The sequence below is a fragment of the Aedes aegypti genome, chromosome 2 (assembly GCF_002204515.2).
Source record: "Aedes aegypti strain LVP_AGWG chromosome 2, AaegL5.0 Primary Assembly, whole genome shotgun sequence".
Taxonomy (NCBI): domain Eukaryota; kingdom Metazoa; phylum Arthropoda; class Insecta; order Diptera; family Culicidae; genus Aedes; species Aedes aegypti.
In genome coordinates, this window is record NC_035108.1 from 182,771,945 (window position 1) to 182,798,415 (window position 26,471).

The window sequence follows — 26,471 nt, forward strand, 5'->3', positions numbered from 1 at the left end:
ACAATGCGTTATGAAAGTATATTTACCAAGCTTCAACAGAAACACCCAAAGTTTCGAAAACTTTAGCTTCAAATGACGGAAAAAATTATGTTTCATACGCCTATGAATGAAGCCATGATCCATTGAGTTGATCATTCTTCTTCTTTCTGGCGTTACGTCCTCACTGGGACAGAGCCTGCTTCTCAGCTTAGTGTTCTTATGAGCACTTCCACAGTTATTAACTGAGAGCTTACTATGCCAATGACCATTTTTGCATGTGTATATCGTGTGGCAGGTACGAAGATACTCTATGCCCTGGGAAGTCGAGAAAATTTCCAACTCGAAAAGATCCTCGACCGGTGGGATTTGATCCCACGACCCTCAGCTTGGTTTTGCTGAATAGCTGCGCGTTTACCGCTACGGCTATCTGGGCCCCTAAAAATCATTACGCTAAACAAAAAAGTTTGGATTTATTCCGAGTTTGGTTTCCAATTAGTTTCAGTAATCATATAGTATGTGTGCTATATGTGCGAAGCGGATTTTAAGCCAATTCCGGGGTTGGAGTTTTTCACCGGCAAGAGCAAGTTCGATGTGGACGACAAATTTAAGAAGAAGAAAATGTCGAAGTTTTTCAAAAAGACACTACACGTTAATGCTTCCAGTGGGATATTTGCCCTTTGAAGGAAGCACCACACTAGACAACGGACTAGCATGCAACGCCCAGTGGCACAGTTGGAAAACATTCCTCACGAAAAGTTTTTCAGCCTGAGGCGGGAATCGAACCCACACTCATTGGCACGATGTGGCTAAATGCCTCGGTGACACTAACTACACGGCTACGAAGCCCACAAAGTTAAGTTAAGTTCGCCTTCAAATATCTCATTTGGCAGGCCATCTGCTCTTGCGGACTGAGGAGTGAGCCTTTCGTGACAAAGGGCACAGTAAATGGCGAGATCTACGAATCTGAGAGCCTCGAGAAGCACCTTTTGCCGTTCTTGCAGCAGCACGATGAAGCTCCGCTATTTTAGCCAGATTTGGCATCATGCCACTATTCTAAAAGTGTCCTGGAGTGGTATGAGGCCTATTCTGTCATCCGACATTCGGCCATGAATCCGCCTGTCCGGAACTGCGCCCGGTGGAGCAGTACTGGGCAATAATGAAGCGGAAACTTCGGAAGAGCAAGAAGATAGTCAAAGACGAGAAAGACATGTTAAGATAATTTAAAAAAAATTGAGAAACTTGTACCGGATGACACTGTAAAGACTTTTATGGAGGGCATCAAGCGAAAATGCACTTAAGGCTCCATCGATTAACTTTTCTTTTGATTTTTGACCGTGTACCCCCGTTAATTTGAACGGTACCTCATGCAAACCATCGGGGTTCATTTTTAATTTGAACATCTAGTCACCCTAGAAACGTGTTTCTGGTTACCTCTTTTACTGTTTTGTTTTGATTCTGTGTTCCGTTCCACAGCGTTCCACCTCACTTCATTCCGTTCCATGAGCTGAATGACGTTTGAACCATTTTTAATCTGAACGATGTGCAAATTAGCGGGGTACAGATGAAAAAGTGCTCAGATTAAATGTGATCAAACCAACGGGGGTATCCGGTATATGTATAAAACTACACTAAAATTTTGGTTTGATTCTCAACATTGGCATGACATTTTCGGTGTCGCAATAATTTCGTGTTCGCCCTTTAATATTAAAATCAAACAGATCATCAGTGATGGAAAGTGGCGAACATTTCTTCTGAACTGGAACAAAAACAAAACCAAACGCTCCCGAGCGTCAGAGCGCTGGTTCACTCGCATCTGTCGGCTCCCGAGTAACTGAAGCTAAAAGTAGTTTACTGTCGATATGATGGTTATACAATTAATTTGTCTGTCAAAACCATAATAAATCACACCTTGCTCGGTTACTCGCGAGCTGGGAGGGAGAAACCAATACGAAATTTATGTACGTCAAGGTGAGCCGAGATTCTGCTGTCACGAACTGTCACTGTGAGCCCAGATCTAAAACAATGGACAAACATGATAAAAGCGCATAATTGATTAAAACGTATTTTTGCATTTTATCAAATGTGACAAAAAATCGATTGAAATGCTATTCAAAAGTAATGTCACAATAGCACCTTTTATCCTACGCATCATTTTACTTTTTCCAATAAAACGAAAATTAAATGCACAGAAAATGTTGGCCCTTTTTCCATGTTTGTCCAGAACGATCGAAGGAACACAACAAAAGAAAACTAGCGATTTTCATCAAGTCTGCCTTAAGTGTCGTTGGCAAGCTGGAGTTTTCTTGCAATTCTAAATAACTTCGTGTCATATTTCGTGTGTAATATCGGTGCCTCCCTCCTAGCTCGCGAGTAAACGCTCCCGAGCTTGTTGCTACTTCTTTTGGTATGTTCTCCCGAGCAGACGGGTGCGGACTTAAGCCTTAAGCACAATGTGAGCGGCAGCACGGTACAACGGCAAAACGACAAGCCCATCTTGAGCTACACTCTACTTGTCAAGTCAATGTTGATAAGTAAAGTGTATATCAAGATGGGCATGCCGTTTTGCCGTTGTACCGCGTTACCGTTCACATTGTGCTTGGGGCCTTACTCACACCTAGCCAGTTCCCGAGTCTGTGATGTTTGTTATGCGATGGTATACACCAGAGGCGCGTCCACGTTCGAAACCATGGGTAGGACAAACGTTGGCAAATACTTTGTGCACAGTGAAGCTAAGAAAAGTTTAACCCCTATTGAATTTTATACTGGAAATTTGAAGTTTGTATATATGAAAGGCTCAAACACAAAGGGATGTGTCCGTTTTATGTTGAGGAAATTCTGATTATCCAAGCGTTCTAATTATATTTTCTGGTAACTTTTCCGCTCAACAGAAGAAATAAAATAATTCTTAAAAAAAACTGGCTTGTTTTTTGACTCTCATACAATTTGAATAGAATGAAAAGTGCCTTGAAAATAGGAAGTTGGAGACCTCTTGTATGAATAAAAGAGGCCTGAAAGGAATTAGAAAAAAGGCCGCAATGAGACCAAACCGAAACCAAAAAAATGAAACGAAACCCTATTGGAGCCAGAAGATAAGAGTTTGATTCTTCTTATCATCAGAGCAGTCATTTCAAGATCTAAGATCTATTTGGAATATCTTGGTTTTTTCTACGAATTTCATCTAAAATTTATTCAGATACTATTTTCAGATCGGTAATTTCTCAAGCATTTCAATTGATTTTCCTAGGGAATTTCTCAAAAAAAAAAAATGTTTGGATACCTAAAGAATTCAACCTAGATTTACCCAGGGAGAACCACAAAAATTGAATTTCTCATATGATTGTTTCAAGAATCATCAGAACTCCTCCAAAAATTCTTCACTCCTCTAAGATTGCATCCGCTTAATAATCCATCGATTTTCCTGAGACATCCTGCAAGGTTTCCGGTCAAAACATTTACTAAAATTTAATCAAGGATTTCTCCAGAAATACCAAGAATTTGTAGGGATTACCTATAAAATTGTCTTTGAGAATTCATATAGAGATTACTAAAAAATACCTTCAGCAATCGCTCCAGAGATTTCTTTCTGCAGAAATAAGGTTTCTGCGGAAATTCCTCCTGAAAAACTTCGAGATTTTCTCAAGTAAGTCAAAGTTTTTTTTTCTAACAATGTCTTCTAAAGTAACCTCATATAAAACTAGTGGAAGTTTTAAAGTCACTGTTAATGAACAATGATCTCTGAAATAACGCCTGGGCTCTGAAGGAAGTTTTAGTATTTCCTAGAAAATTTCCTAAGATAATCTAAAAAAAAAACATCAATCAAATTTCGGAATAATATTTCCCAGGGTTTTCGAAAGGAATTTCTTGAAAAACATTGGTCAGAATCTCTATAAAATTTTGTGTAGAAATGGTCGGGTGAATTATTGGGAACATCATTGTAGTATTAGCTGGTTTGAAAAGTTAAATATACTTTTGAATATCGCATCAATCTAATCAGTAAAAATTTCAGAAGAAACTGAAGATTCTCAAAAATTGTTGCCTTGAAAATCGTCAAAAAATTCAGCAATACTTTGATAGATTATATCAAGAGAGATCGTTCTTTCAGACATCGCTAGCACAAACAGACTCGTGCTGTGTATAATACGAAGAGACTGGTCATCCAAAGATTCTACAAGAAATTACTATGTAAGTTCCAGAAACGCTCATAGCAATTTGTCTCAAAACGTTTACGACGTTGGTCGTGTATATTTTTTAAGAAACCATCCATTCATTTATTCAGAAATGCCGTAGAGGATTATTTCATTTATTTTGTTTTTTTTTTTTCTAATAACGAATTAAGAGTTTTTTTTTGTAATAATTCTTACAGTACGCTTCTTATCGATATTCTCAATCGTTCTTCCCACGAGCTGGTATGTATATTTATTGATAATTTATTTATTGATAATTCAACGGACTCCTCTGGTCTAATTGAATGGTACTAAAACTAAATAAATATTGAACAGATGATTTTTTTTGTTGAATCGTGGGTAGGACAATCCTTTGACTGTCCTACCCAGGAGTTTTTGTGCGTAGTACATGTCCTACCTGTCCTACCCACTTCCCGCGCCACTGGTATACACTCATGAGCTGCTTCGTGATGCGAACTTTTCCAGCACTGCAGATCATACACATAGTTAAAAACTTCGCACATTCTTCGAATTGGCTCGTGCTGCGCGTAGTCAGTGCATTGGAAGCTCAGTCTAAGGAAATTTAGAGTACGTAGGGGTCTGGGTACTACATTCAAATTGATTCTGAATAGAATAAAAGGAGCATCAATGTTCGCGGTAATGATTTTTCCAGCAAAAACGGCTATCATCATCTTTATCTTTTTAAAATATGATATAGCCGTTATTTGAGCGGGAAAAATACTTAAGTAGTTGCAGTAATATGCTCTTCCGTGTTATTTTTTATTATTATTTTTTTCAGTAGCGATAGGGGTAGTAGTGGGATTTTTAATCTGCCCTAAGCTCCTGCCCAACATTTGCTTTTATAAGCCTCTATTACATTCATCACACAGACGTTCCTAAGCAATATTGCTCAAATGGTTACTGTGTACCCTAGCAGCAATCAACCCTTGTCGTAGTTTTGCAATCTAGTATTCCAGACTACTATAAAACTATGATAAGACTTGAAATGCTACTAAAGTGGTTTAAGTGAAGAACGAAATAGTTTTATTGAAAGGTCCTCATTCCCCATTTCATTTCATCAGTCACTGTCACATAATTACCACACTTTTGTTATCATCACTTTTGTTTTTAACACTATCACTAATATTATCACTCATTAACTTTCGTAATACACATCATATATGTATACTTTCCTTTATATCACTTCACTTTTACAGCTACAATTTTTTTATCAAAATTACATCACACTACTTTCATAATAATTCATTTTTGTTACCATTTACCATCTAACCATCATAACTAAATAATTAAAAAATAATCAAACTACTATTTAGCACTACGATCAATAAAGTAACAGCCGAAAAATAAAATCACTTTGATAAATTTTACTGCACTTACTGTCATTATGAACACTCTTGTCGTGAATGTGTTAAGAACTAGGCAATAGTTTTTATATTCAGAGAAATGATTGCAGAATGTATTATAACCATCAATAATCTAGTAGCATAAACAAACAGACGTACCACTGAGGGTTCATATTAGTATTACACCCGATTCTGTTTTTGCACGAAAGATGCGTACTGTGTAAAAAAAAAATTTCAGTTCAAGATTTCAAAAACCGTGCAAAAAAAGTAACACAATTTCTCGGCGTTTCATACAAAAATTAGGTTTTGGCGGAAAAAAATGTATGGAAACTTATTTTGCACGGCCGTGTAAAAAAAAACCGTGCAAAAACAGAATCGGGTGCATTATTTTTAACAAAACTATCACAATCACTTTCAATGTAATTTTCAAATAATTTCATCACCACACATTTCTTCAAATATCATTATTAGCACCCTCACAATCACTAACTTTAAAACGACGAATGCAACGCACAATTCCACCAAACACCTATTCTTATGTTGCATTATAAAACGATTGATCACACGTTAGCTTTGAAACTTGACCACCATTACTGATTAATACAAAGGATGCTACAGCTCGTGTAAATGAACTGAACCATCAACAACCAGCACTGGTTTATAAGTAACTACTGAGCCCTGGCGGTCCCTCCGTTCGAAGAGGACCTGATAATATGCCGAACATATTAACAGATCCTCCGCCTGAATGCAGCCGTTTCATGAAAATCATGAACCGTTAGAGGTGTGCCAAAGTATTGGGAAGGTGATATGTTTCACAGGCGAATATTATTATGGTGCACCTTCTACTTTGGCACCGTCAAACCCTGTGATCGTGGCCAGGGAATATGCTCTTCCGTGTTATTAAATAAAAACAAGATTTCATTAAACATTTGAGGACCCTATTGTAATATTTTTTCAGAAAATGTTCTGTATAAAACTGAATATGCAAATAAAGAATGATTAACTTCAACAGCTTTGAACAAAATAAATTTCTATAATCCTTCAAGTCATTCAAGGCATAAAAGATTTTGTTGGTTTTATTGTTATGTTGGTAGGCATAAGCATTACGGCTCAGACAAAAATTTGAAATTTTCCATATTAAAGGCGTTATGGAGGAGGGAGAGGCGTCGAAAATTTCAATTTTAGCGTCACGTTGTAGATGGACGCTGCTTGTGTGAAAAGTATCGTGCAATAACTTCCCTAAACGCTACTTAGAAGTGCTTTCTCAGATTTTCTTCCGTCGTCTATTATCTATAGCAAACGAGTTTGTGGGAAGTTATTGACAGCCGCTCGACAGCGAACCACATATTTCCCGTGCGATAAATTTCGATATTCCATATGCATCAGCTGTTCATCGATATCAAGCTCATGATGAACATTCATGCCTGCTGATCAATATTGTGCTTAAAGGTATCATGCCGAGAGAAGTGCTACGGTTTACACGAGCTCTGGTCAATTTGTTTGCTTCGCGGACGTTAAGGATTTTATCTAAGTAACCAGCAAACACTATAATGCGGTATAATAACAGCATTATATGCCCAAACATTGTTGCTTTTTGATGAATGTGCTTTAAATACACACAAAAGATTTAGATTCAAAAATATGGCAGGATTTCTGAGCCTTGGAAATGCTGTTATTAGGCATGCCTAATAATACTTATATACATTACAGTGGTAGATTTTACAAAAATCAAGTGAATGATCATTATAGTAGTCTTTTCCGTATTGGTTGTGAAATTTTATAGTCATTAACGAAAGGAATTCATTAAGTACGGAGCCATCTATAGCTGAAAATATAACTATAACATACATTTTCTAGTGTTTCTCATATGAACTTCAAGTTCGTTGAGCCTCCAAGACTTGATAAATTCCGTTTGATTTTTAACAGTAGCTTCTGGGAGTTCGAAGAAACTAATTTGGAATGTAACTTAGGATTTTTACTCTTTGATGATTTTGGGCTCCCCGAATTTCCATTTTTGATTCTATCAAGCTTCAGAGAATATGTTTTGATAATCAACCTGTCTATGAACTTGTTAGTGACGTTACATATTTCAATAAAATGCTTTGTAAAATTTGGGTGTAAGTACTTGTTGTTAAATGAAAGTGACTAAAACATAAAACTGTTAGCTGTAAGAAGAACGTAAAATTTGAATTTATTATATTTACATGATTCATCTTCATAAGTAACAATAACAACACTTGTCTACTATATTTTGTACTCCTCAAAGTCAGGTAACTTGCAAGCCAAAATTAAAAACTATTGAGATAAGACGCAGCCGTTTACCTATCACGCTTTCACTGCTGTTTAATTTTATCAATTCTTTTTGGCATCAGGCCAATAAATCTCATTATTTTCCTAAGCGCCACACATAGAGATACCAAAACCGTTCCGACTAATAACATCATCACACTATAGACATCAATCAAGTTACGCTCGATGAAAGATAATTCTAAAATAGCGGAGCGCAACTGTGGGGCACCACGATGTCTAACAACGTATTCTATCCAATAAACCGCTAGTTGGGCCGGTGTCATAGGTTTGTCTCGGTATCTCTCTGAGATCAATTGAGCATTGCTACTAAACGATGGATCATCTAGAACGGATCTTATTGCATTGGAGATGGTTTCTTCGCTTAAATTTTCATATTCGATATGAGTTCCATAACCTGCTTTCTCGGCACGTGCCATATTTAAACGCTGGTCTCCATAAATGGGAACCCCGACCATAGGTTTACCGTGGTACAGAGATTCTGTGGAGCCCAGAAGTCCCCCGTGCGTTATGAACAGTTTAACATTAGGATGAGCAAGAACATCACTCTGCGGCATCCACTTCCTTATGAAAACGTTTTTCGGTTTATTAGGCAAACTTGTGTTCTCGTATTTCCAAAGAACTGTTTCGTTTAGCTTAGAGAATGCTGAAATGAACGCATTACGTTTTTCTTCTAGAAATCTACACCCTTTCAGCATTGATCCCATACTGAAATAGATTACGCCATGCTTCGAGTTGTCCAAGATATGCTGAAGATCCTAAAATACGCAGGAATATTAGTTCCATCGCTTAGTTAAAATGATATGCTTACAACTAACCTCAGGAAGAGGCTTTGGGTCATCAATTTGAATACCACCAATCTCAATCATGTTCGGAGCGTATGGATGTGGGAAACTCAAACTAAAATGCTGATTCAAGAGAGCCAAACTGACATTTTTCATAACCTGAGGTAACGATTGCATTGCATTTGGAAAATATGTTTTGTACATTTCTTCTTGGCGAGGCAGAAATATGTTTCTGTAATAAAAACTATCCACATTCCATAGAAGTGTGTTAATAAATCTTTCACCGAATGACATTCGATCTGTATAACTAAGAAACGTGTGCGGAATTTGCGAGAATGGATAAGGAGTTCCTATTAATTCATTGGCCCATAACGAAGCACCAAATGGAGAAAATACAACTAATGGAGCATTAAAATGCTGGGCAAATCCATATAGCACGTCGCTTACAAAACATTCTACAATAACGACATCAAATTGTTCTCCTGAATTCATAAGCGTTTTCACTTTAGGATGGGTCAAAATCACTTCTGATAAGCTTGGTCCAATCATCGTGTATAGTAGGTATAAGACTTTCAAATACGGATCATTTCGATACTGGAACAAATCGGGTTCAGAACCTGCGTAAAACAGAAACCTTTGTAAATCCTGATTATCATCACCAAAACCTGTTATCACCTTGTTTATCGAACATCAATTCCTTCAACTCAATACTTCGGTAGTTGTTAGGAGCTTGCTTCCAACTGTTAGAACCGATAACGGTTACTTCGTGACCTGCGCGGCTTAAAGCTTTCATTATCCCTTCTCCAATAGCGTAATGAGACCATCCTGCTGAAGGAAGCACTCCCAAGATCCGAGCTCCATTACAAGGACACAAAGAAAGCAACAAGCAATTAATTAGCACGGCGAAATCTAACCGTCTGAACATTATCGCAGTTGAATTGAAACTACGTTTGCTACAGTTTAGTTCGTACGTCTTCGAAGGGATACCATATAGCTATATATGCACATGTAAAACTATCCACCAGAAGCGCGAATTTATTTGAACTAGTGCCAGTCCACCCATGCAATGATCGTCATTTTTCGCCGCTCTGGACGCGACAACAAATGCTAAGCCAGATTCAAACTTCATTGAGCCAAGTTTATTGCGGACGCGATAATATACCTTCCTTTATCACCTTTACTTGATAAGAGGATTACAAGGTGATATGTATAAGAAATGATCCGGTGTCAACCGGCCCTGGCGGAAATAGTTTGTTTTGACGGGCACGTGTTTCAACTAGAATAGCGCATGATATAGACAAACATTCTTTCGCAAACAAGACGCCCAAGATAGTGTACGAGTACAATCGTAGAGTAATCAGGAAAACCTAACTTGATATCATAATACGCGCACCTCACTCATTTTTGGCAGTGTAAGCGGAATTATAAGAAGTGGCAAATTTAAGTATTGCTTTGTAACGCACAGTGGCCCAACAAGCAGATTTACAAGGAAAATACTTTTGGGGCTTGAGAGTTAAACTTTGAAAAAAAAACTGTCTTCTTCAAAGTTATTAGTTAGGTTATTTGATTAGTGTTTTTGATATTAAGGTGGTCCACATTTTTATAGAAGTGAAATAGTATACTTTCTAATATGTCAACATTATTGTATGCATTCTTCAGCAGTTTTTCTGTTGAAAATGCACTGAAATGCTTTTTATTAAAGATACAAGTATAATAAATTTATAATGTTGTGATATAATATAGAAACATATCACAAAATGTCATTCGACGGCATAAAACATTCAAAGACAATTTTTCAAGCTTCTTCCAATCAGAGCCGTAGTGTGGCCTCATGGCGCCCTTGGCGAATCAACATGTGAGCGCTCCTTCAAAGCTGTTTTTTTTTCATTATACCATCAGTGCACCAGTAGTTTTTACATGTAAAATGCAATCTTTTTCGTACGGATATATTCTAACAACATCAACAACTTTCTGATGAAGTCGTCTGACATAATTTCCATTTGTTCAAATAATTATTTATATTAAAAACGTAACACCCTGTGAGCGATTATTGGAGCAGTAGGTTTTTGTATATTCCAATGATCGCTTAGCAAAAAAACTTAACAAGTTTGAAAATAGTCGATTTTAGGATACAGCCTTCTTTATTGATGTTGTAGCTATTGTTTGACTAGAAAAAATATCAAGATAAATGATGAAATTCAAAATAATGCATATTTCGTGAGCAGAAACAGGAACACTAAGATGCAGTAAAAAACGCAAAATTATTAAATTAATTTTATTTTGTCGCTGATTACCTATACTTTGAGCTACGCCGTGAAATGTGGGCTCCGAAGCTGTGCGATTAACGGCGTCAGTCGTTTAGGCGTATTGTGAGTGAGCGTGGGTTCGATTCCCGCTCCAGTCGGTGGAAACTTTTCGTCCAACGGAAAAATCATCACTGGGCTACTGGGTGTTTTGTGTTGTCCGTCGCCTTTTTTTAATTTCTTTATTAGTATCATTCCAAACATTACATTCATTCTTATATCTAGGTGTTCTGTGTTATTAACCTACACTATCATCCTAATTTGGTAAAACCAATTCAAGATTTTATTAACATTTTGTTAACAACATATTACATTTCATTTGCCAGTTCAGCAGTTCAGATTTTTTACAGGTGAGTTGATTTCACCTGCTTATAAGAGAAAAAAAAACATTTTTAATATACTTAACCTAACTTAACCTGAGCATATAACGCATTGATCGTGGCAATAGAAGATTGTAACGATTTTTGCCTGAAATAATTATTTATTTTATTTGATATTTGTTCCAATGTTTGTCCACCGTACGCTTTATGGTCAGAATAACCCGTTTGATGTTTGTTGTCGTCGATTTAATGAAGTGTTTGTAAATTTTGAATTTAATGTGTCGAAAACTATGTTTAGAAATAGTATTAGATAATAAGTAAATCTGTCTGTACGGCTAAACTCGAAGACAAGTAAATAAATAAATAAAAAATAAATAAACATTGGATATTCTATGTAACTCATTGGTACTATACCAGGGATGAAGCATCAGAATAATTTTCAAAATTTTATTTTGAATTCGCTGCAGAGCTTTATTTCTGGTATTACAACAGCTAGTCCATATTGGTACAGCATACAACATGGCTGGCCTGAAACATTTGTTTGAATATCAAAAGCTTGTTCTTAAGACAAATTTTTGATTTTCTATTAATAAGGGGATAGAGACATTTTACATATTTGTTACATTTGGCTTGAATGCCCTCATTGTGATTTTTGAAAGTTGAATCCTCATCTAACATGAGCCCTAGATACTTAACTTCATCTGACCAATTTATTGGAACCCCTCTCATCGTGACAACATGTCTACTTGAAGGTTTAAAATAAGGAGCTTTTGGTTTATGTGAGAATATTATTAGTTGAATTTTGGAAGCATTAGGAGAAATCTTTTTGAAAGTATGAAAAAAAATATCCAAACTTTTTTGCAATCGACTACAGATATCACGCAGGCTTTGTCCTTTGGCGGAGAGGCCTGTGTCAGCAGCAAACAAAGATGTTTGACATCCCTGAGGTAACTCAGGTAAGCCAGGTGTGAAAATATTGTATAATATTGGTCCCAACATGCTGCTTTGGGGAACACTAGCTCTTACTGGAAGTCTTTCAGATCTGAAGTTCTGATAATTTACCTGAAGTGTACGATTTGACAGATAACTTTGAATTATTCTAATAATGTATGTTGGAAAATTAAAGTTTTTTAATTTTACAATCAATTCATGCCAAACACTGTCAAATGCTTTTTCTGTGTCTAGAAGAGCAAGACCAGTAGAATAGCCTTCAGATTTGTTGGAACGGATCAAATTTATTACACGTAAAAGTGATGAGTAGTCGAATGTCCATGGCGGAATCCGAACTGTTCATTGGCAAAAATTGAATTTTCGTTGATGTGGGCCATCATTCTGTTCAAAGTAACCTTTTCAAAAAGTTTACTGATGGAAGAAAGCGAATTGATTGGACGATAGGTAGAAGCTTGCAGGATTTTTGTCTGGTTTCAAAATTGGGACAACCTTAGCATTTTTCCATTTGTCAGGAAAATATGCTAATTGAAAACATTTGTTAAATATATCAACTAAAAATGATAAGCTAGTTTCTGGAAGTTTCTTAATGAGGATGTAGAAAATTCCATCATCGCCAGGACCTCAAGCGGTTTGCGTCACCCGTAAATCTCATTATTTTTAAGAGTGTTTGATATTTTTCAATTTTTTAATAATAGTTCTCACTTCTTCCAAATCAGTCTGCCAGGCATTTTCGAAAACGTTCTCATGATTTAGAATATTTTCAAAGTCCTAAGTAACTTGAATTTCAATTGGACTAGTAAGTCCAAAATTAAAATTGTGCGCACTTTCAAACTGCATAGCAAGTTTTTTTTAGCATTTTCGCAATTAGTTAGTAACAGGGATTGAATCCTGAGGAAATTGAGAGAATCTCTCACGTATCGCTCTCTGTAACTATCATAACATGCTGCACATTATGAGAGACTGTTTATCGAATACTGCTACAACTTTGATCAGATTGGGGGGATAGTAGTGCATGATAAAACCCCTCTAAACATGCTCCAAGCCTGGGGGACACTATTGCTTTTGGAAGTTCGTGGATTGTTTATCGTGCCAGTAAAGAAAAACACCTATCCCCAACGGTAAACATGCGAGAAAAATGGATTTTATCAACGCTCTCTCTTTGGGGCTCTCGCTCGCTGCTTCCATTTATCAGACTTACGATGCAATGACGATCGTGGACCGCAACAGATGGGATGTTTTTCTTTGCTTGCTTTGATCATGCTTCATGCTCAAATGAGAGCGAAGTCTGCAATGCCTGGTTAGTAATAATTTGTTTTCCTTTTTCAATGCCGGTATTGGCTTCTGAGTTTTTTTTTTCAAAATTTTAGATAATTTTCAAAAGGGCTTAGATACAGGGTCCAATTGAGAAATTTTATTTTCAAAATTTATGTTTCTGAATTGTGCAAAACGTTTTTTGATTTCTTTCTTCAGGATCAAGATTCTTCTTCAGGATCGCGAGTGCGTTGAAATTGCCTTCTCCTCACGTTTTTAAGACGGATCAAGAGTTTAAGATCATCGTCTATAATCACGGATTCAAATTTTACTTCACATTTTGGAATTGCAATGCTCCTGGCTTCAGCAATGGAATTTGTTAAAGTTTCAAGAGCATTGTCAATATCAAGTTTAGTTTGTAATGATATATTAACATCAAGATTAGAGTCAACATACGTTTCGTATATATTCCAAGCGGCTCGAAATAATTGAAAGTGGAGCTGAAAGAATTGAGAATCGCTTCATGGGATATTTGAAATGTAACAGGGACATGATCAGAATCAAAATCAGCATGAGTAACTAATTGGCTACAAAGATGACTAGAGTTGGTTAAGACCAAGTCAATCGTAGATGGATTTCTAGAAGAGGAAAAACATGTAGGGCTATCAGGGTATTGAATTGAGAAATATCCTGAAGAGCACTCATCAAATAAAATTCTGCCGAATTATTCCATGACCGATGTTTGGCATTAAAGTCACCAATGACAAAAATTTTTGACTTATTGCGAGTCAATTTTCGCAAGTCAGGAGCAAATTAACTAGCTGTCCAGAGCATTGAAAAGGCAAATAGGCAGCTATGAAAGTATATATACCAAACTGTGTTTCAACAGAAACACCTAAAGTTTCAAAAACTTTAGTTTCAAATGACGAAAACAGTTGATGTTTTATATGCCTATTAATGATGATTGCAACTCCCCCACGTGCCCCATCAAGTCGATCATTACGATAAACAAAAAAGTTAGGATCTCTTTTGAGTTTAGATCCAGGTTTTAAATACGTTTCGGTAATAACTGCTAAATGCACGTTATTAACTGTAAGAAAATTAAACAGCTCGTCCTCTTTACCATTGAAAGAACGAGCATACCAATTTAAAATATTTTAAATTATTATTTGGATCCATTAGGAAAACGTAATCTAATAACAATTTGATTTGTCAATTTTACACCTACTTGGACTGCTTCAGTCATAGTGGTGGATTTGAACATTGCATCAATGATTATATTCAATTGTTCAGTTAGAAAATTAAAATCAGAGGCAGACAAATCACTTGAAGTGGTACATTATCTGATAATTTCCCATTAGAATTTTCGGTAGACGAAGAAGCGGAGTAGGAGTTACCTGTGTGGCGGTAGGGTTTTTTTTCCATTTGATTTGAAACAAGTAGAATGGGGAAGCGAATAGGGGAGGAGTTCAAATTACCTGCTACGACGGATTAAAATTTGTTTGTGAATGAGCATGATTGTGATCTTCCTGATGGGTATGATTCATGATCAAGCGATCGTTAACTGAAAAATGAGCATTGTTCGATACTACTAGGCAAATTCCGGAAACGACCGTTATCGTAACGGATATTATCTTTCATCTGCCTGGCACGAGCCTCAATGACTCTCTTGCGTAAAGGGCTATTTCAAAAATTGGACTTATGATCGTTCTCGCAATTAGAGCATATAAACTTGGTGGTACCTTCCTTCACTGGACAGACGTCCTTGGCGTGAGAAGAACCTCCGCAAATCATGCATTTAGCATCCATGCGACAATTTTTTGTACCATGACCCCACTTTTGGCACCGACGGCACTGATTGGGTTCTGGTAATTTCCTCCAGGTTTCTGGAAATGTTTCCACGCCACACGGACATCGAACATAAGTTTTGCTTTTTCTAAGGCTTCAATATTATTTAGTTCTTTTTTTGTTAAAGTAAACTAAATAATATTCTTCCTTTTATTCCTTTCCGAACAATGCCAGATTGGGTTCTCTTTTTCATAATGATTACTTAGACTGGGGAAAATCCAATTAAATCATTTATTCCATTTTTGATCTCTTCAGGTGACTTATAGGCACTTGAGAGACCCTTCAAGACGACTTTGAACAAACGTTCAGTTTTGTCGTCATAAGTAAAAAAAATATGCTTCTTCTCTTCAAGATGTTTGAGAAGAAGTTCGCGATCTTTAAGATTGATTTCAAGGTAAATATGCTTTGAATACCAAATAATCCTAGCATTACTTCATATTTTATACCTGTTTTATAACCTCTATCAAAGCACGCGAAGGCTACAACAGATAGACCAAACTCACAAAATTGGGGAAACAGGATTCAAAATGCTCAGATTGACAATAGTAATATCACAATCTATATTACATTTTCCAATTGGGAATAAGTTCTCTTGCAAAGCCTATTAGAAATAAGATTGGTCTTTATTACAGTTAAATTTAATGCAAAACCATCTAGGTCCTATTGAAACGCTTCGTAAAGGCTACCGGAAAATCCACGTAGCACGGCGTGTATATTAGGAAGGTTTATCCCAAAAAAATAGGCATCGCCAAATCTTTCACCATTCGAAAATATAGGGTTTTAGCTTCCATTTGACGTATTCCCCAAAAAAAATCCATCGAGGGATCCAGAACATTTTATTTTTATTTTAAATTTGTGTTCCTTAGAATACATTATTTTTAAATGTGATCAAAGTGTAATACAGTTTAATTCCTCTTTAGCTCGATGAAAGCTTCTATTTGAAAAACAAGTTTATAATTTTATAAACGGTCAAACAGTCCTATGTGATTTTTAGAATTTAATGAGTCATAGGACACCTACTCGAGCTAATGTGCGGGAGGTTCGACAGTTGGACACTTATTCGTACTGGAAAAGTATATCGATCAGAACATATAACTGTTCCATTACACAGTTAGATTAAAGTACTTTAAAAGACAGCTACACGTTAATGCTTCCAGTGAACGATTTGCCCTTTGAAGGAAGCACCACACAATACAACGGACTAGCATGCAACGCCCAGTGGTACAGTCGGAAAACATTCCTCACGAAAAGTTTTCCGGCCTGCAGCGGGAATCGAACCCACACTTCTCGACTCGATGCGGCTAAATGCTTGGTAACACTAACCGCACGGCCACGAAATCCAGTTAGATTACATTTCTCGCATACTCTGAGATAACGCCCTAAAAGCCATCGGTAGCCACGTGTGTAGCTCGTTGTTTCTGTGCAAATGAAAGAATAAGCATCCAAACCAACATCACGGGCAGGTAGATAATGACCCTTTCTTCCCCATAGCGTTGTTAAATACCATGAAAATCCATTCAAATGCTCAGAAACAACGAGCTACACACATGGTTACCAATGCACAGTATTTCGATCAGCAGAAATCGTGAACTTAATTCTGTAGCACCTTTAAACGTGATTTTTTCGGAATGGTGTCTTCGGACGAAAATTTTCTAAAAATATAGCGCATATATTGACGGTGAATGTTAGTTCGCAACTTTGCCACGGGCGGCGCTGCGAAGATATTTTTTTTTGAAATGACGATCTTTAAATATGATGTCTTCGGCAAAGTTGTAGATAATTCAAATACAAACAACTTTGCCAAAGACACTTAGTGTGTAATCAGCCGCATTTACAAAATACGGGAGTATTTTATGAACGAACCCCTCAAAACTAGTTTTTCTCGTATATTTTGAAAATGCGAAATGAGTAGTGTTTGATCCTTCGACCTTTACACTTGCTCCTGCGGGAGCGGGTGATGAGGGCAGGATCAAACATGTCGCGCGTCGCTAGTGAAGCGGTGGAAAAGTGATCGGTTCGTTAGTAGTGTTTGATCCTTCGACCTTGACACTTGCTCCTGCGGGAGCGGGTGATGAGGGCAGGATCAAACATGTCGCGCGTCGCTAGTGAAGCGGTGGAAAAGTGATCGGTTCGTTAGTAGTGTTTGATCCTTCGACCTTGACACTTGCTCCTGCGGGAGCGGGTGATGAGGGCAGGATCAAACATGTCGCGCGTCGCTAGTGAAGCGGTGGAAAAGTGATCGGTTCGTTAGTAGTGTTTGATCCTTCGACCTTGACGCTTGCTCCTGCGGGGGCGGGCGATGGGGGCAGGATCAAACTTGTCGCGCGTCGTTCGCTCAGAGAAATGAAAAAGCGCCGCGGATCGCTAGTAGTGTTTGATCTATTGATCGCGTCGCTTGCTCTTGCGTGGGCGAGTGACGAACACTTGTTCTTCGTTTAATGCGATTATCGAATTATTTCGCGAATCCGGTTAGGCGTGATTATATCATGGATCGCATCACCAAACATTGGTGACTCCCAGATCTTTACCTTATCCCACTAACCCAATATCCTCTCCATGACAACCGTGGAGATGCAGAGGTGATCTCGGTCTCTAGTAACAACGGTAGTCACACTAACATTCCTTCCCTCCCCGATGACCGTAAGGACGTGGCCGGCGCCGTTATTGACTTTTAAATTTGAGCTCTCGATTTGTGCACATTGAAGAATGGTAAGCTAATCCCAAGCCCCATTCATTAATTCCCTGTGCAACTTCGATTGTTCTGGTCAATCACGGAGTAGCAACTACGAATTGTACGGTCATCTATGCTTATGCTTATGCTTATATTTTGAAAATGCGAAATTTCCGGTAGCAATAATGTTCTGTGTAAACAGTCAAAATGAATCATTCTCTAGAAGACACTAGGTTTCTAAAGACCAAGGAATAGCAGTTATAACCATTTAAGTGCAAAAATGAGTCATTTTTGGGGTCCATGTATTTATTCGGGTGGCAGCTGGTGGCAGATGAAACCTAGTAGGGTTAAAAATACATCATTAGTAGTTGTTAATGTCGATAGTGTCATTAGTATCCACGAGTATCCCTTTTACTTAGAGGAAGTTTCATCAATGACTCTTATTACCCTGAAGTACTTAGTTATGTGATGGGTAGAGGGCTATGTGACTCCAAACTTCTTCTGTTTCTTCTCCTTGACACATTCTTCATCTTTATACACACACTCAAATACTTTTATGAAGAAAGTTTTCAATTAGTCTTTACAAAATGACTCGCCATACAACTATTTTTCGCTTGCAGTTTTAGCTATTTTTCGTACATAGACACTATAGTAAGTGCAAGCTATGCAAATTTGGTGAAATATTCTGTTGAGAAAAGAATAAACCATTGAATCACTATTCTGTGAATCAAATCAGTGTTTAAATGTTAACGCAGTTCTTATGGTTGCAACACTCATTAACAAAATGATCTGATATTGAGGCACTTGCCTGATTTTGGTTTTGAATTTGATAATCACTTAATTTGCTACTCACTGTATCGTTCTTGCACGTGTCATGTAGTAAACACTAGCCTGCTAGTTTATCTTGTTGGTCTTTTAGTGCTATTATTCGACCAATTTCTTCAAAAATGTATTTGGAACCTATTGGTTGTGCGTAATGATGAAGAATGTGTCAAGAAGAAGAAACAGAAGAAGTATGGAGCCACATAGCCCTCTACCCATCATATAACTAAGTACTACAGGGTAATAAGAGTCATTGATGAAACTTCCTCTAAGTAAAAGGGATACTCGTGGATACTAATGACACTATCGACATTTACAACTACTAATGATGTATTTTGAATCCTACTAGGTTTCATCTGCCACCAGCTGCCACCCGAATAAATACACGGACCCCAAAAATGACTGACTTTTGCACTTAAATGGTTATAACTGCTATTCCTTGATCTTTAGAAACCTAGTGTCTTCTAGAGAATGATTCATTTTGACTGTTTACATAATTTTGTAGAACATTGTTGCTACCGGAAACTTCGTATTTTCAAAATATCGGAGAAAAACTAGTTTTAGGGGGTTGTTCATAAAATACTCCCGTATTTTGGAAATGCGGCTGAACACACACTAGGTGTCTTTGGCAAAGTTGTTTGTATTTGAATTATCTACAACTTTGCCGAAGACATCATATTTAAAGATCGTCATTTAAAAAAAATATTTTCGCAGCGCCGCCCGTGGCAAAGTTTCGAACTAACATTCACCGTCAATATATGCGCTATATTTTTAGAAAATTTTCGTCCGAAGACACCATTCCGAAAAAATCACGTTTAAAGGTGCTACAGAATTAAGTTCACGATTTCGGCCGATCGAAATACTGTGCAATGGCTTTTAGGGCGAGATCAGAAGTTATGCGAGATTTACTTTCTTCTTGTTCTTCTTTCTGGGATTACACCTCTTCTAGAATAGAGCCTGCTTCTCAGCTTAGAGTTTGTTGCGTACTTAGTTATCGTTACATGAGAGTTCCTTTGCCAATCAATCATTAGTCCATTTGTATATTGTATGTAAGAACAATTCAAGTTTTAGATAGTACGGTCTATAAATGCGATCGTCATGTTCCTTTTTTGCTGAAATAAGCTATCTGCGTTGATTGCCAGATATCTCTCGGCGATCGCATTCGTAGACCGTGTGATAAAACTCACAGATGCCTCAGAAAGTTCCAAAACAATAGTATTAGTAAAAAATGTTACGCAAAAACTACTATCTGTATTGGTAGTAGAACCGATCAACACTACAACAGCCTGCGGAAGGAAGCCGAAAGGAATGAAACGAAATATGCTTCTTCTTTCTGGCATGACGTCCCAACTGTGAGAGAGCCTGCTTCTTAGTGTTATTATGAGCACTTCCACAGTAATTGATAATTATACTGTATAATTTGTTAGAATTGCCAATTTTTAGGATCCACTTGCCCCGGGATATCTTTCACAGTTTTTAGCAGATTGAAAAGTTCAAATCCTGCGTCTTATTTTCTAACAACCAAATGATTGAGGGGTCTATTTTGTAAATCGAGCGGATTCATGTGACTCGTTTGCAGTCAATGTCGATCAAAGTAAGCAGGTATATTTCAGATGTCACCCGTCGACTCCCATAGTAATCCAGTCACTTAGAGTGACAACTGTCGATAAACTCGAGTGACAGAGCCGAGTCGAGTGAAATTTTTGGTCGACATTGACTCCAGTCGAGTCGTTTTTGATCGACTCGACTTATAAAATAGGGCCTTAAATCAAGCATTTTTTGAGCATCATTTAGATTAAGAAAAATATGAAAAATCAACGCAGCAGAATTTTTTTTTTATTATGGGTTGATTTGGGTTATAAGAGTTCTATTTCGTTTCAATCGTCAACTCTAAATTTGTACGGAAATGAGCGCTGAAATATGTAATTGAAGGAAAAGCTGCTACAGAATTATTATGAATTATGATATTCTTTCATATTAACACTTCAGTCGTCGCGCTGTTGTATTTTGTACAACAGTAGTGAAAAAAGCTCGCTTTTCGTTCACAACACCAGCGTGGTGGTTCTGACGGTGGCAATCCACGCGACGACTGGAAGGTTAATTATGATTCGATTTTACTGGACGAGAGTTTTTGTCTTATAAACACATTGATCGACGATTGGCAAATAAAACTCTCAGTTTATGAATAAGTGCCCAAATGAGTAAGCTCAAAAGCAGGCTTTGTCACAATAGGTGTGTAATGCCTGACAGAAAGACAGACAAAAGATGAAGAAAGTTATTGTATTCTAAAAGAAAGTGGTTGTGTACTGAAAAAAAATACAGTTTTATGCTAGAATTGAAATATTTCCATTTTACTAATAAGTGTCCATTGACTCATTAAATCCTGAACATCACATAGGACAGTTTTGTCTATTACAACATGCAACCTCATATATCCTTGATCTATCATCTTTTATTTGAAATTTAAACTATTATCGAACTTGAGTGAAATAAAACTGCTTTTTACCAAGATTACATTAAAAAATAATGTACTTTACACAACAAAAATTTAAATTAAAAAAAAATGTTCGGGATCCCTCGGTGGATTTTTTTGGGAAACACGTCAAATGAAAGCTTAAATTCTATATTTTCGGATGGTGAAAGATTTAGCGATGCCTATTTTTTTTTGTGATAATATTGTTCTACCTGACACGCCGTGCGTAGCTCTTACGTTTAGCGACGGTGGAATGGACAAACTTCCAAAGTTCATGCGTTCATTCTGGGCTACCTATGATTTACGTAAAAGCTACGTGAAAAGTGCGATGGAAAAAAAATCACGTAGGGGGAGATCCCCCAGTGCCAGACAGCAACCAATACCGGACAAAGTCGAAACATTGAGAAATCATGGTCCAATCAAGATGGTGTATTAGTAGAAAAGAAAGCTATTATGTAGACTAATGTTTGCGTAGAATAACACATCCTTGAAATATGCATCCCTTTTTAAAAAAGTAGAAAAGTTTGAAAATCTTTTAAAAAATGACGTATTTTCTTAATTTTGAGCCTATTTAGTAATTATTTTGAATATGAAAAAATACTTTGGATCCCGCAAGTATGATCGAACATAATCATAATTTGATAGTATGAATGTATTTTGTACCATAATTTAAGTAAATATGGACAAATTACAATTTTGGTTAAGCACCTCCTGTCCCTCAGTTTCGGACAGCTAGATTTGTTATATGATATCTTTGTAATTATTGCATCAGTGTCTCAAAATACTTTCATTTTTCATGGGTTCCGTCGACCATGGTATCAACATTCATAACACCATCGTAAAATGTACTATGTTTCATCATATATGAAAGAGGTTTTTGAAAAACTCAAATTATTTTTGTAAATGTTCCAATTGCATTGAATTGGTAATTATTAACTATTTCTATAGTGTACACATTCAATTATGTTCAAATTTACAGAATTCGAGGCATTTCCAGATCGCGTCCGGTATTGGGTGCCACCTTTAAAGATCGATCAATTCTCGCATACTCTGAGATAACGCCCTAAAAGCCATTGGTAACCACGTGTGTAGCTTGTTGTTTCTGAGCAAATGAAAGAATAAGTACTCAAACCAACATCACGTGCAGATATATAATGATCCTTTTATCCCAATAGCGTTGTTAAGTAACATGAAAATACATTCAAATGCCTAGAAACAACGAGCTACACACATGGTTACCAATGGCTTTTAGGGCGAGATAAGAAGTTATGCGAGAATTTGGTACTAAAATACATCATCAAAACTCAATGTCAAAATTCATATTTATATTTTCAAATTTATTTTTGTACACTATAAAAATGATAATATTTATCATAAATGGGTAACACGAGCCCATAAAATCAATATTTTTCGAATTATGAATTTAGTGGCTTAAGTGTCCGGTACTGGGGGATCTCCCCCTATGTTTTCACGTAACAATGACGTTTGGGTTATTTTGAGTGTAGTGAAGATAGTGAAATTCGAAAAAGATTCAGGATATAGCCAGGGATGCAATTAATTATACTTTACTGAATCGCGTTTTTCATCATTGCAGCATACACCATTATAGGATTTTTTAATAATAATTATTCAACAGATATTTAAAGCAATAAACAATATTATATTGTGTAATGCAGTATTCCATTTCAATATAGGTGTTTGCTACGAAAATAAGAAATCTGGCAATACTGTTGATGAAACCAAGACTGTCATGTTATGCTAGTGTTCAACAAATGGAAAATGTACGTGAAACGAAAGTGCAATTGAAAATGTTTTTATGTAATTAATGGCTACGAGTAAATTGTACGGATGTTTGGAAAATAACTAAAGTAGACTTTTACTGACATCGTGAATAGGTGCTTAACCCAATATACGCAGTATGTTTTACTACACAGTTTATTTCATAGCAGCCCCAGCTTAACTTTTTTTTTCTAAGAGAATTGAAATTTTCGTTTCATCTACCGATAAAAATCTTCAATAAATATTTCGTTTAAGAAATTAATGTGTTGAAACTGTTTGAAAATGGTTCAATATCCTGTTTTAACATGGTTTCTACAGATCGTTCATCATTTGGGTAGCGTTTAACAATTAGAGAATTACCCTACAAAGTGTATGAAAAAATCTAAACGATTTTAAAAACTAATTCTACTACTTCCATTCAAGATAGCGTCAAAACCTAAGATAGTCGCCATTTTTTCAGCTCAATTAATACTCCTATTCTTCACTCGACTCGAGGAAAAATTAACGAAAACTTGTTTCTTTATTATACAAAAAATGATTTTTGCATTGATTGCAATCGTCAAATACATCAAAATCGTATAACATTATTTAAAATTCGTTTATTTCATAGGGTAAATAGCATTGCTAACCTAGTTCTAGCTGTTCATAATCAGTTTTTCAAAGCTTTCTGATGGTGTGCAAAAACGGGTTTTCCGACAAAATTCAAAATGGTGGCAAAATTCAAAATAGTCACCAAAATTTTATTAGCTTCAAGTGAAAACTACATCCTTCTTATATACGAAGTCATTAAATTACTATGTGTTCCAGGAAAAATATGAGACATATCACGTGAAGAAATTCCCAACATTTACCAAAAAATGGGTTTTTGCACAAACTGTTTAGCTAGCGGGTGTACGAGGGGTCACTAATTTGAGTAAACCGAAACGACTACACTTTTTTTAGCATGTTTTGTTTTGTATTCATTATGAGGCTTTATACTTAATAAGCCAGTTTATTCGCCTCTAAGTACTACTAGCGATCAGTGATAAAAAAATATAATTCTTGCTTTGTGTGCCGATGACAGCCTGGTTTCAACGAGAATTGCTTATTATAGTACTTAATGAAATGCGGAAAAGTAATTTAAAATTTATTTCGTTTGGGCTTTTGCAGTGATATGAAGAAAAAAATTACAACATGTTTAGCTAAAAGGATTCGTAAAAGAAAATGGGTACAGACCATTGTCATCATCATTCAAGTTCAATGCTTGTTAGTTGATTTGACTATTTGTGTTTTTTCTGCAACGGAATTTCCACTTTATTTTTGTTCATTATTGATTCACGTTACAAATCAATTCGTTTTTTTTTTACTCTTGCTCTTAATTTTAGATGAATGTTTCGCACTTTGACTGCACAAAGCTCTGAACACTTTGATGGGTAATGCAATTAGTATGGCAACTAAAGCTATTATAAAGACATATACATCGATGTTGTGATACTGGATAAAGCAAAATTGTTGCCCAGGCGACTTGAGATGTTCAGCACCATCATGACGGAGGACATAGTTCACCCAGTATTTAGCCATGTCCATTGGCGGTAGTGGTTGATCGCGTAATCGTTTCGATATTAATTGTACTGTTTTAGTGTATCTGAATTGATAAAGAAAAATTAAACATGTGATAGTTATTTTGATAAGATTTGCATTTTACTTACTTGTCGTTATTGAGAACTTCATTCAGTGCATTAGTAATAGACTCTTCATTAAGATCGGTAAATTTCACGGCAACGCCCCATCCTGCTTTTTCCGCTTGATCCATATTCATTTGCTGATCCCCGAAAATTGGAATTCCAATGATTGGTTTGCCATGGTGGATGGACTCTGTGCAACTTAGCAAGCCTCCGTGAGTGATGAACAGTTTTACATTAGGATGCGCTAAAATATCATCCTGGGGAAGCCACTTGGCAATGAAGTACTTGCTTTTGTCGAGTTTCAAACTTTCGTCATCCCACTTCCAAATAACGTTTTGTTTCACTTTAGAGAATGCGTTAAGCAAGTCTTGCTGTTTCTCTTTACCCATTTGGGACGGCTTCAAGTTCGAACCCATAGAAAAATAAATTACTCCATCAGTTGAGTTTGCGATGAAATTCAGAATATTCTGTAATTACACAGTAAAAATAAGCAATAATTAGTATGTCCACACAATAGTTTATAAGATATAAGTACCTCAGGCAGTGGATTGACTTTTCTGTTAACGTGGAAGCCTCCGATCTCGATCATGTTTGGAACGTACGGTCTTGGATAACTTAAACTAAAGTGATTATTCACTAAAACCAAAGACACTGCGTCTCGTCTCATTTCACTCAACGAGCGCTTAGCATTAGGAAACGCTTCTCTGTACATTCGGTCCTGTTCTGGGTATACCAACACAGATAGCAACGTTTCATCAATCGCAGTAAAAATCACATTAGCCATTCGCTGCCAAAAGTTCATCGGATTAGAAAACCCTATGTGAACATGTGGAACATACGAAAGTGGTTGCGGAGTTCCGACTAGGGAGTTAATCCACCCTAACACTCCATGAGTAGTGGTGCCAATGACTGGACAACCGAAGTGTTCTGCAAAGCCAAGCAGAGCATGGTCGAGGAAGATTTCCAAGATAACTAAATCGAATTTTTGATTGGATCGAAGCAATTGCTTCACAGCAGGTGATGATAGCGTACTGTTAGAAAAGTAGTTAACCGCAGTATACATTTCCACCATTTTGCTAATTTGAGATTTATCAGTTTCCGAAAAAAGTTGCTCCACCTTCTCTGTAAAATAAAGCTTTAAATTCAAATGTTTGATTTATCATTCATGTACTCACGGTTGAAAAATTCATGATCTGTTGCAATTTCCACGTGATGGTAGTTCGCAGGTGGATTCGATAGTTTGAATGGACTAACATCAGTGACCTACAATGCAAAAATTAATGACTTTCAATTAACGTTCATTGTTTATATCTCACCTCATGTCCATCGCTTGCCAATTCCTTCAAGAGCGAAGACCCAAGAATCCAATGCGACTTGGATGGTGTCGGGAACACTCCAAGAATTCGCGCAGCATCCGCATGATTATCACTGATGATCGTTACAAGCGTCAACAAAAAACATGAGAGAACTCTCATATTGCTAGCCGCAGGCAGATACGCAGTTGACGAAGGTTGTGATCCAACTACAACGTTTGATCCCATAAAACGAAAGCTAGCCACAAACATATGAACGATACCGCGGCCGGCAACTCGACATACATAGAGTGGATCAACGGTGACGTCACGTAATCAGTTAGTCAGCATATTTTCAAGAGGATGACCACGCATAGCAGAGAGATAGAGGTTACAGATAACTAATACAAAACCGATTTTTTAACTGTAATTATCGTTTTTTTTTGGTGTTTTAACTTGTTGGTCGTTTAATCCTCTCTTTCCCATGGTTCCCATAGTT

The 26,471-nt window shown here is 36.8% G+C and overlaps 2 protein-coding genes across 3 annotated transcripts; both read right to left on the minus strand.

Annotated features, from left to right (window-relative positions):
• Positions 1 to 7,667: 7,667 nt before the first annotated feature.
• On the minus strand, positions 7,668 to 9,635 carry LOC5573287 (UDP-glucuronosyltransferase 1-7). The gene is made up of 3 exons (XM_001654448.2): positions 9,274 to 9,635; positions 8,632 to 9,215; positions 7,668 to 8,571 (listed from the first exon to the last, which is right to left on the minus strand). The coding sequence occupies exons 1-3, from the start codon at positions 9,521 to 9,523 to the stop codon at positions 7,840 to 7,842; spliced, it is 1,566 nt and encodes a 521-aa protein (XP_001654498.2). The 5' UTR covers positions 9,524 to 9,635; the 3' UTR covers positions 7,668 to 7,839.
• A 14,631-nt stretch (positions 9,636 to 24,266) lies between these two features.
• LOC5573288 (UDP-glucuronosyltransferase 1-6) lies at positions 24,267 to 26,471 on the minus strand. 2 transcript variants are annotated; one of them, XM_021843357.1, is made up of 5 exons: positions 25,997 to 26,471; positions 25,856 to 25,943; positions 25,216 to 25,797; positions 24,705 to 25,147; positions 24,267 to 24,640 (listed from the first exon to the last, which is right to left on the minus strand). In XM_021843357.1, exons 1-5 carry the CDS (start codon positions 26,005 to 26,007, stop codon positions 24,343 to 24,345), a joined length of 1,422 nt encoding a protein of 473 aa, XP_021699049.1. In that variant the 5' UTR covers positions 26,008 to 26,471; the 3' UTR covers positions 24,267 to 24,342. The 2 variants fall into 2 exon arrangements, with proteins under 2 accessions (XP_021699049.1, XP_021699048.1); XM_021843356.1 differs by having other exon boundaries at positions 25,216 to 25,802; positions 25,997 to 26,395.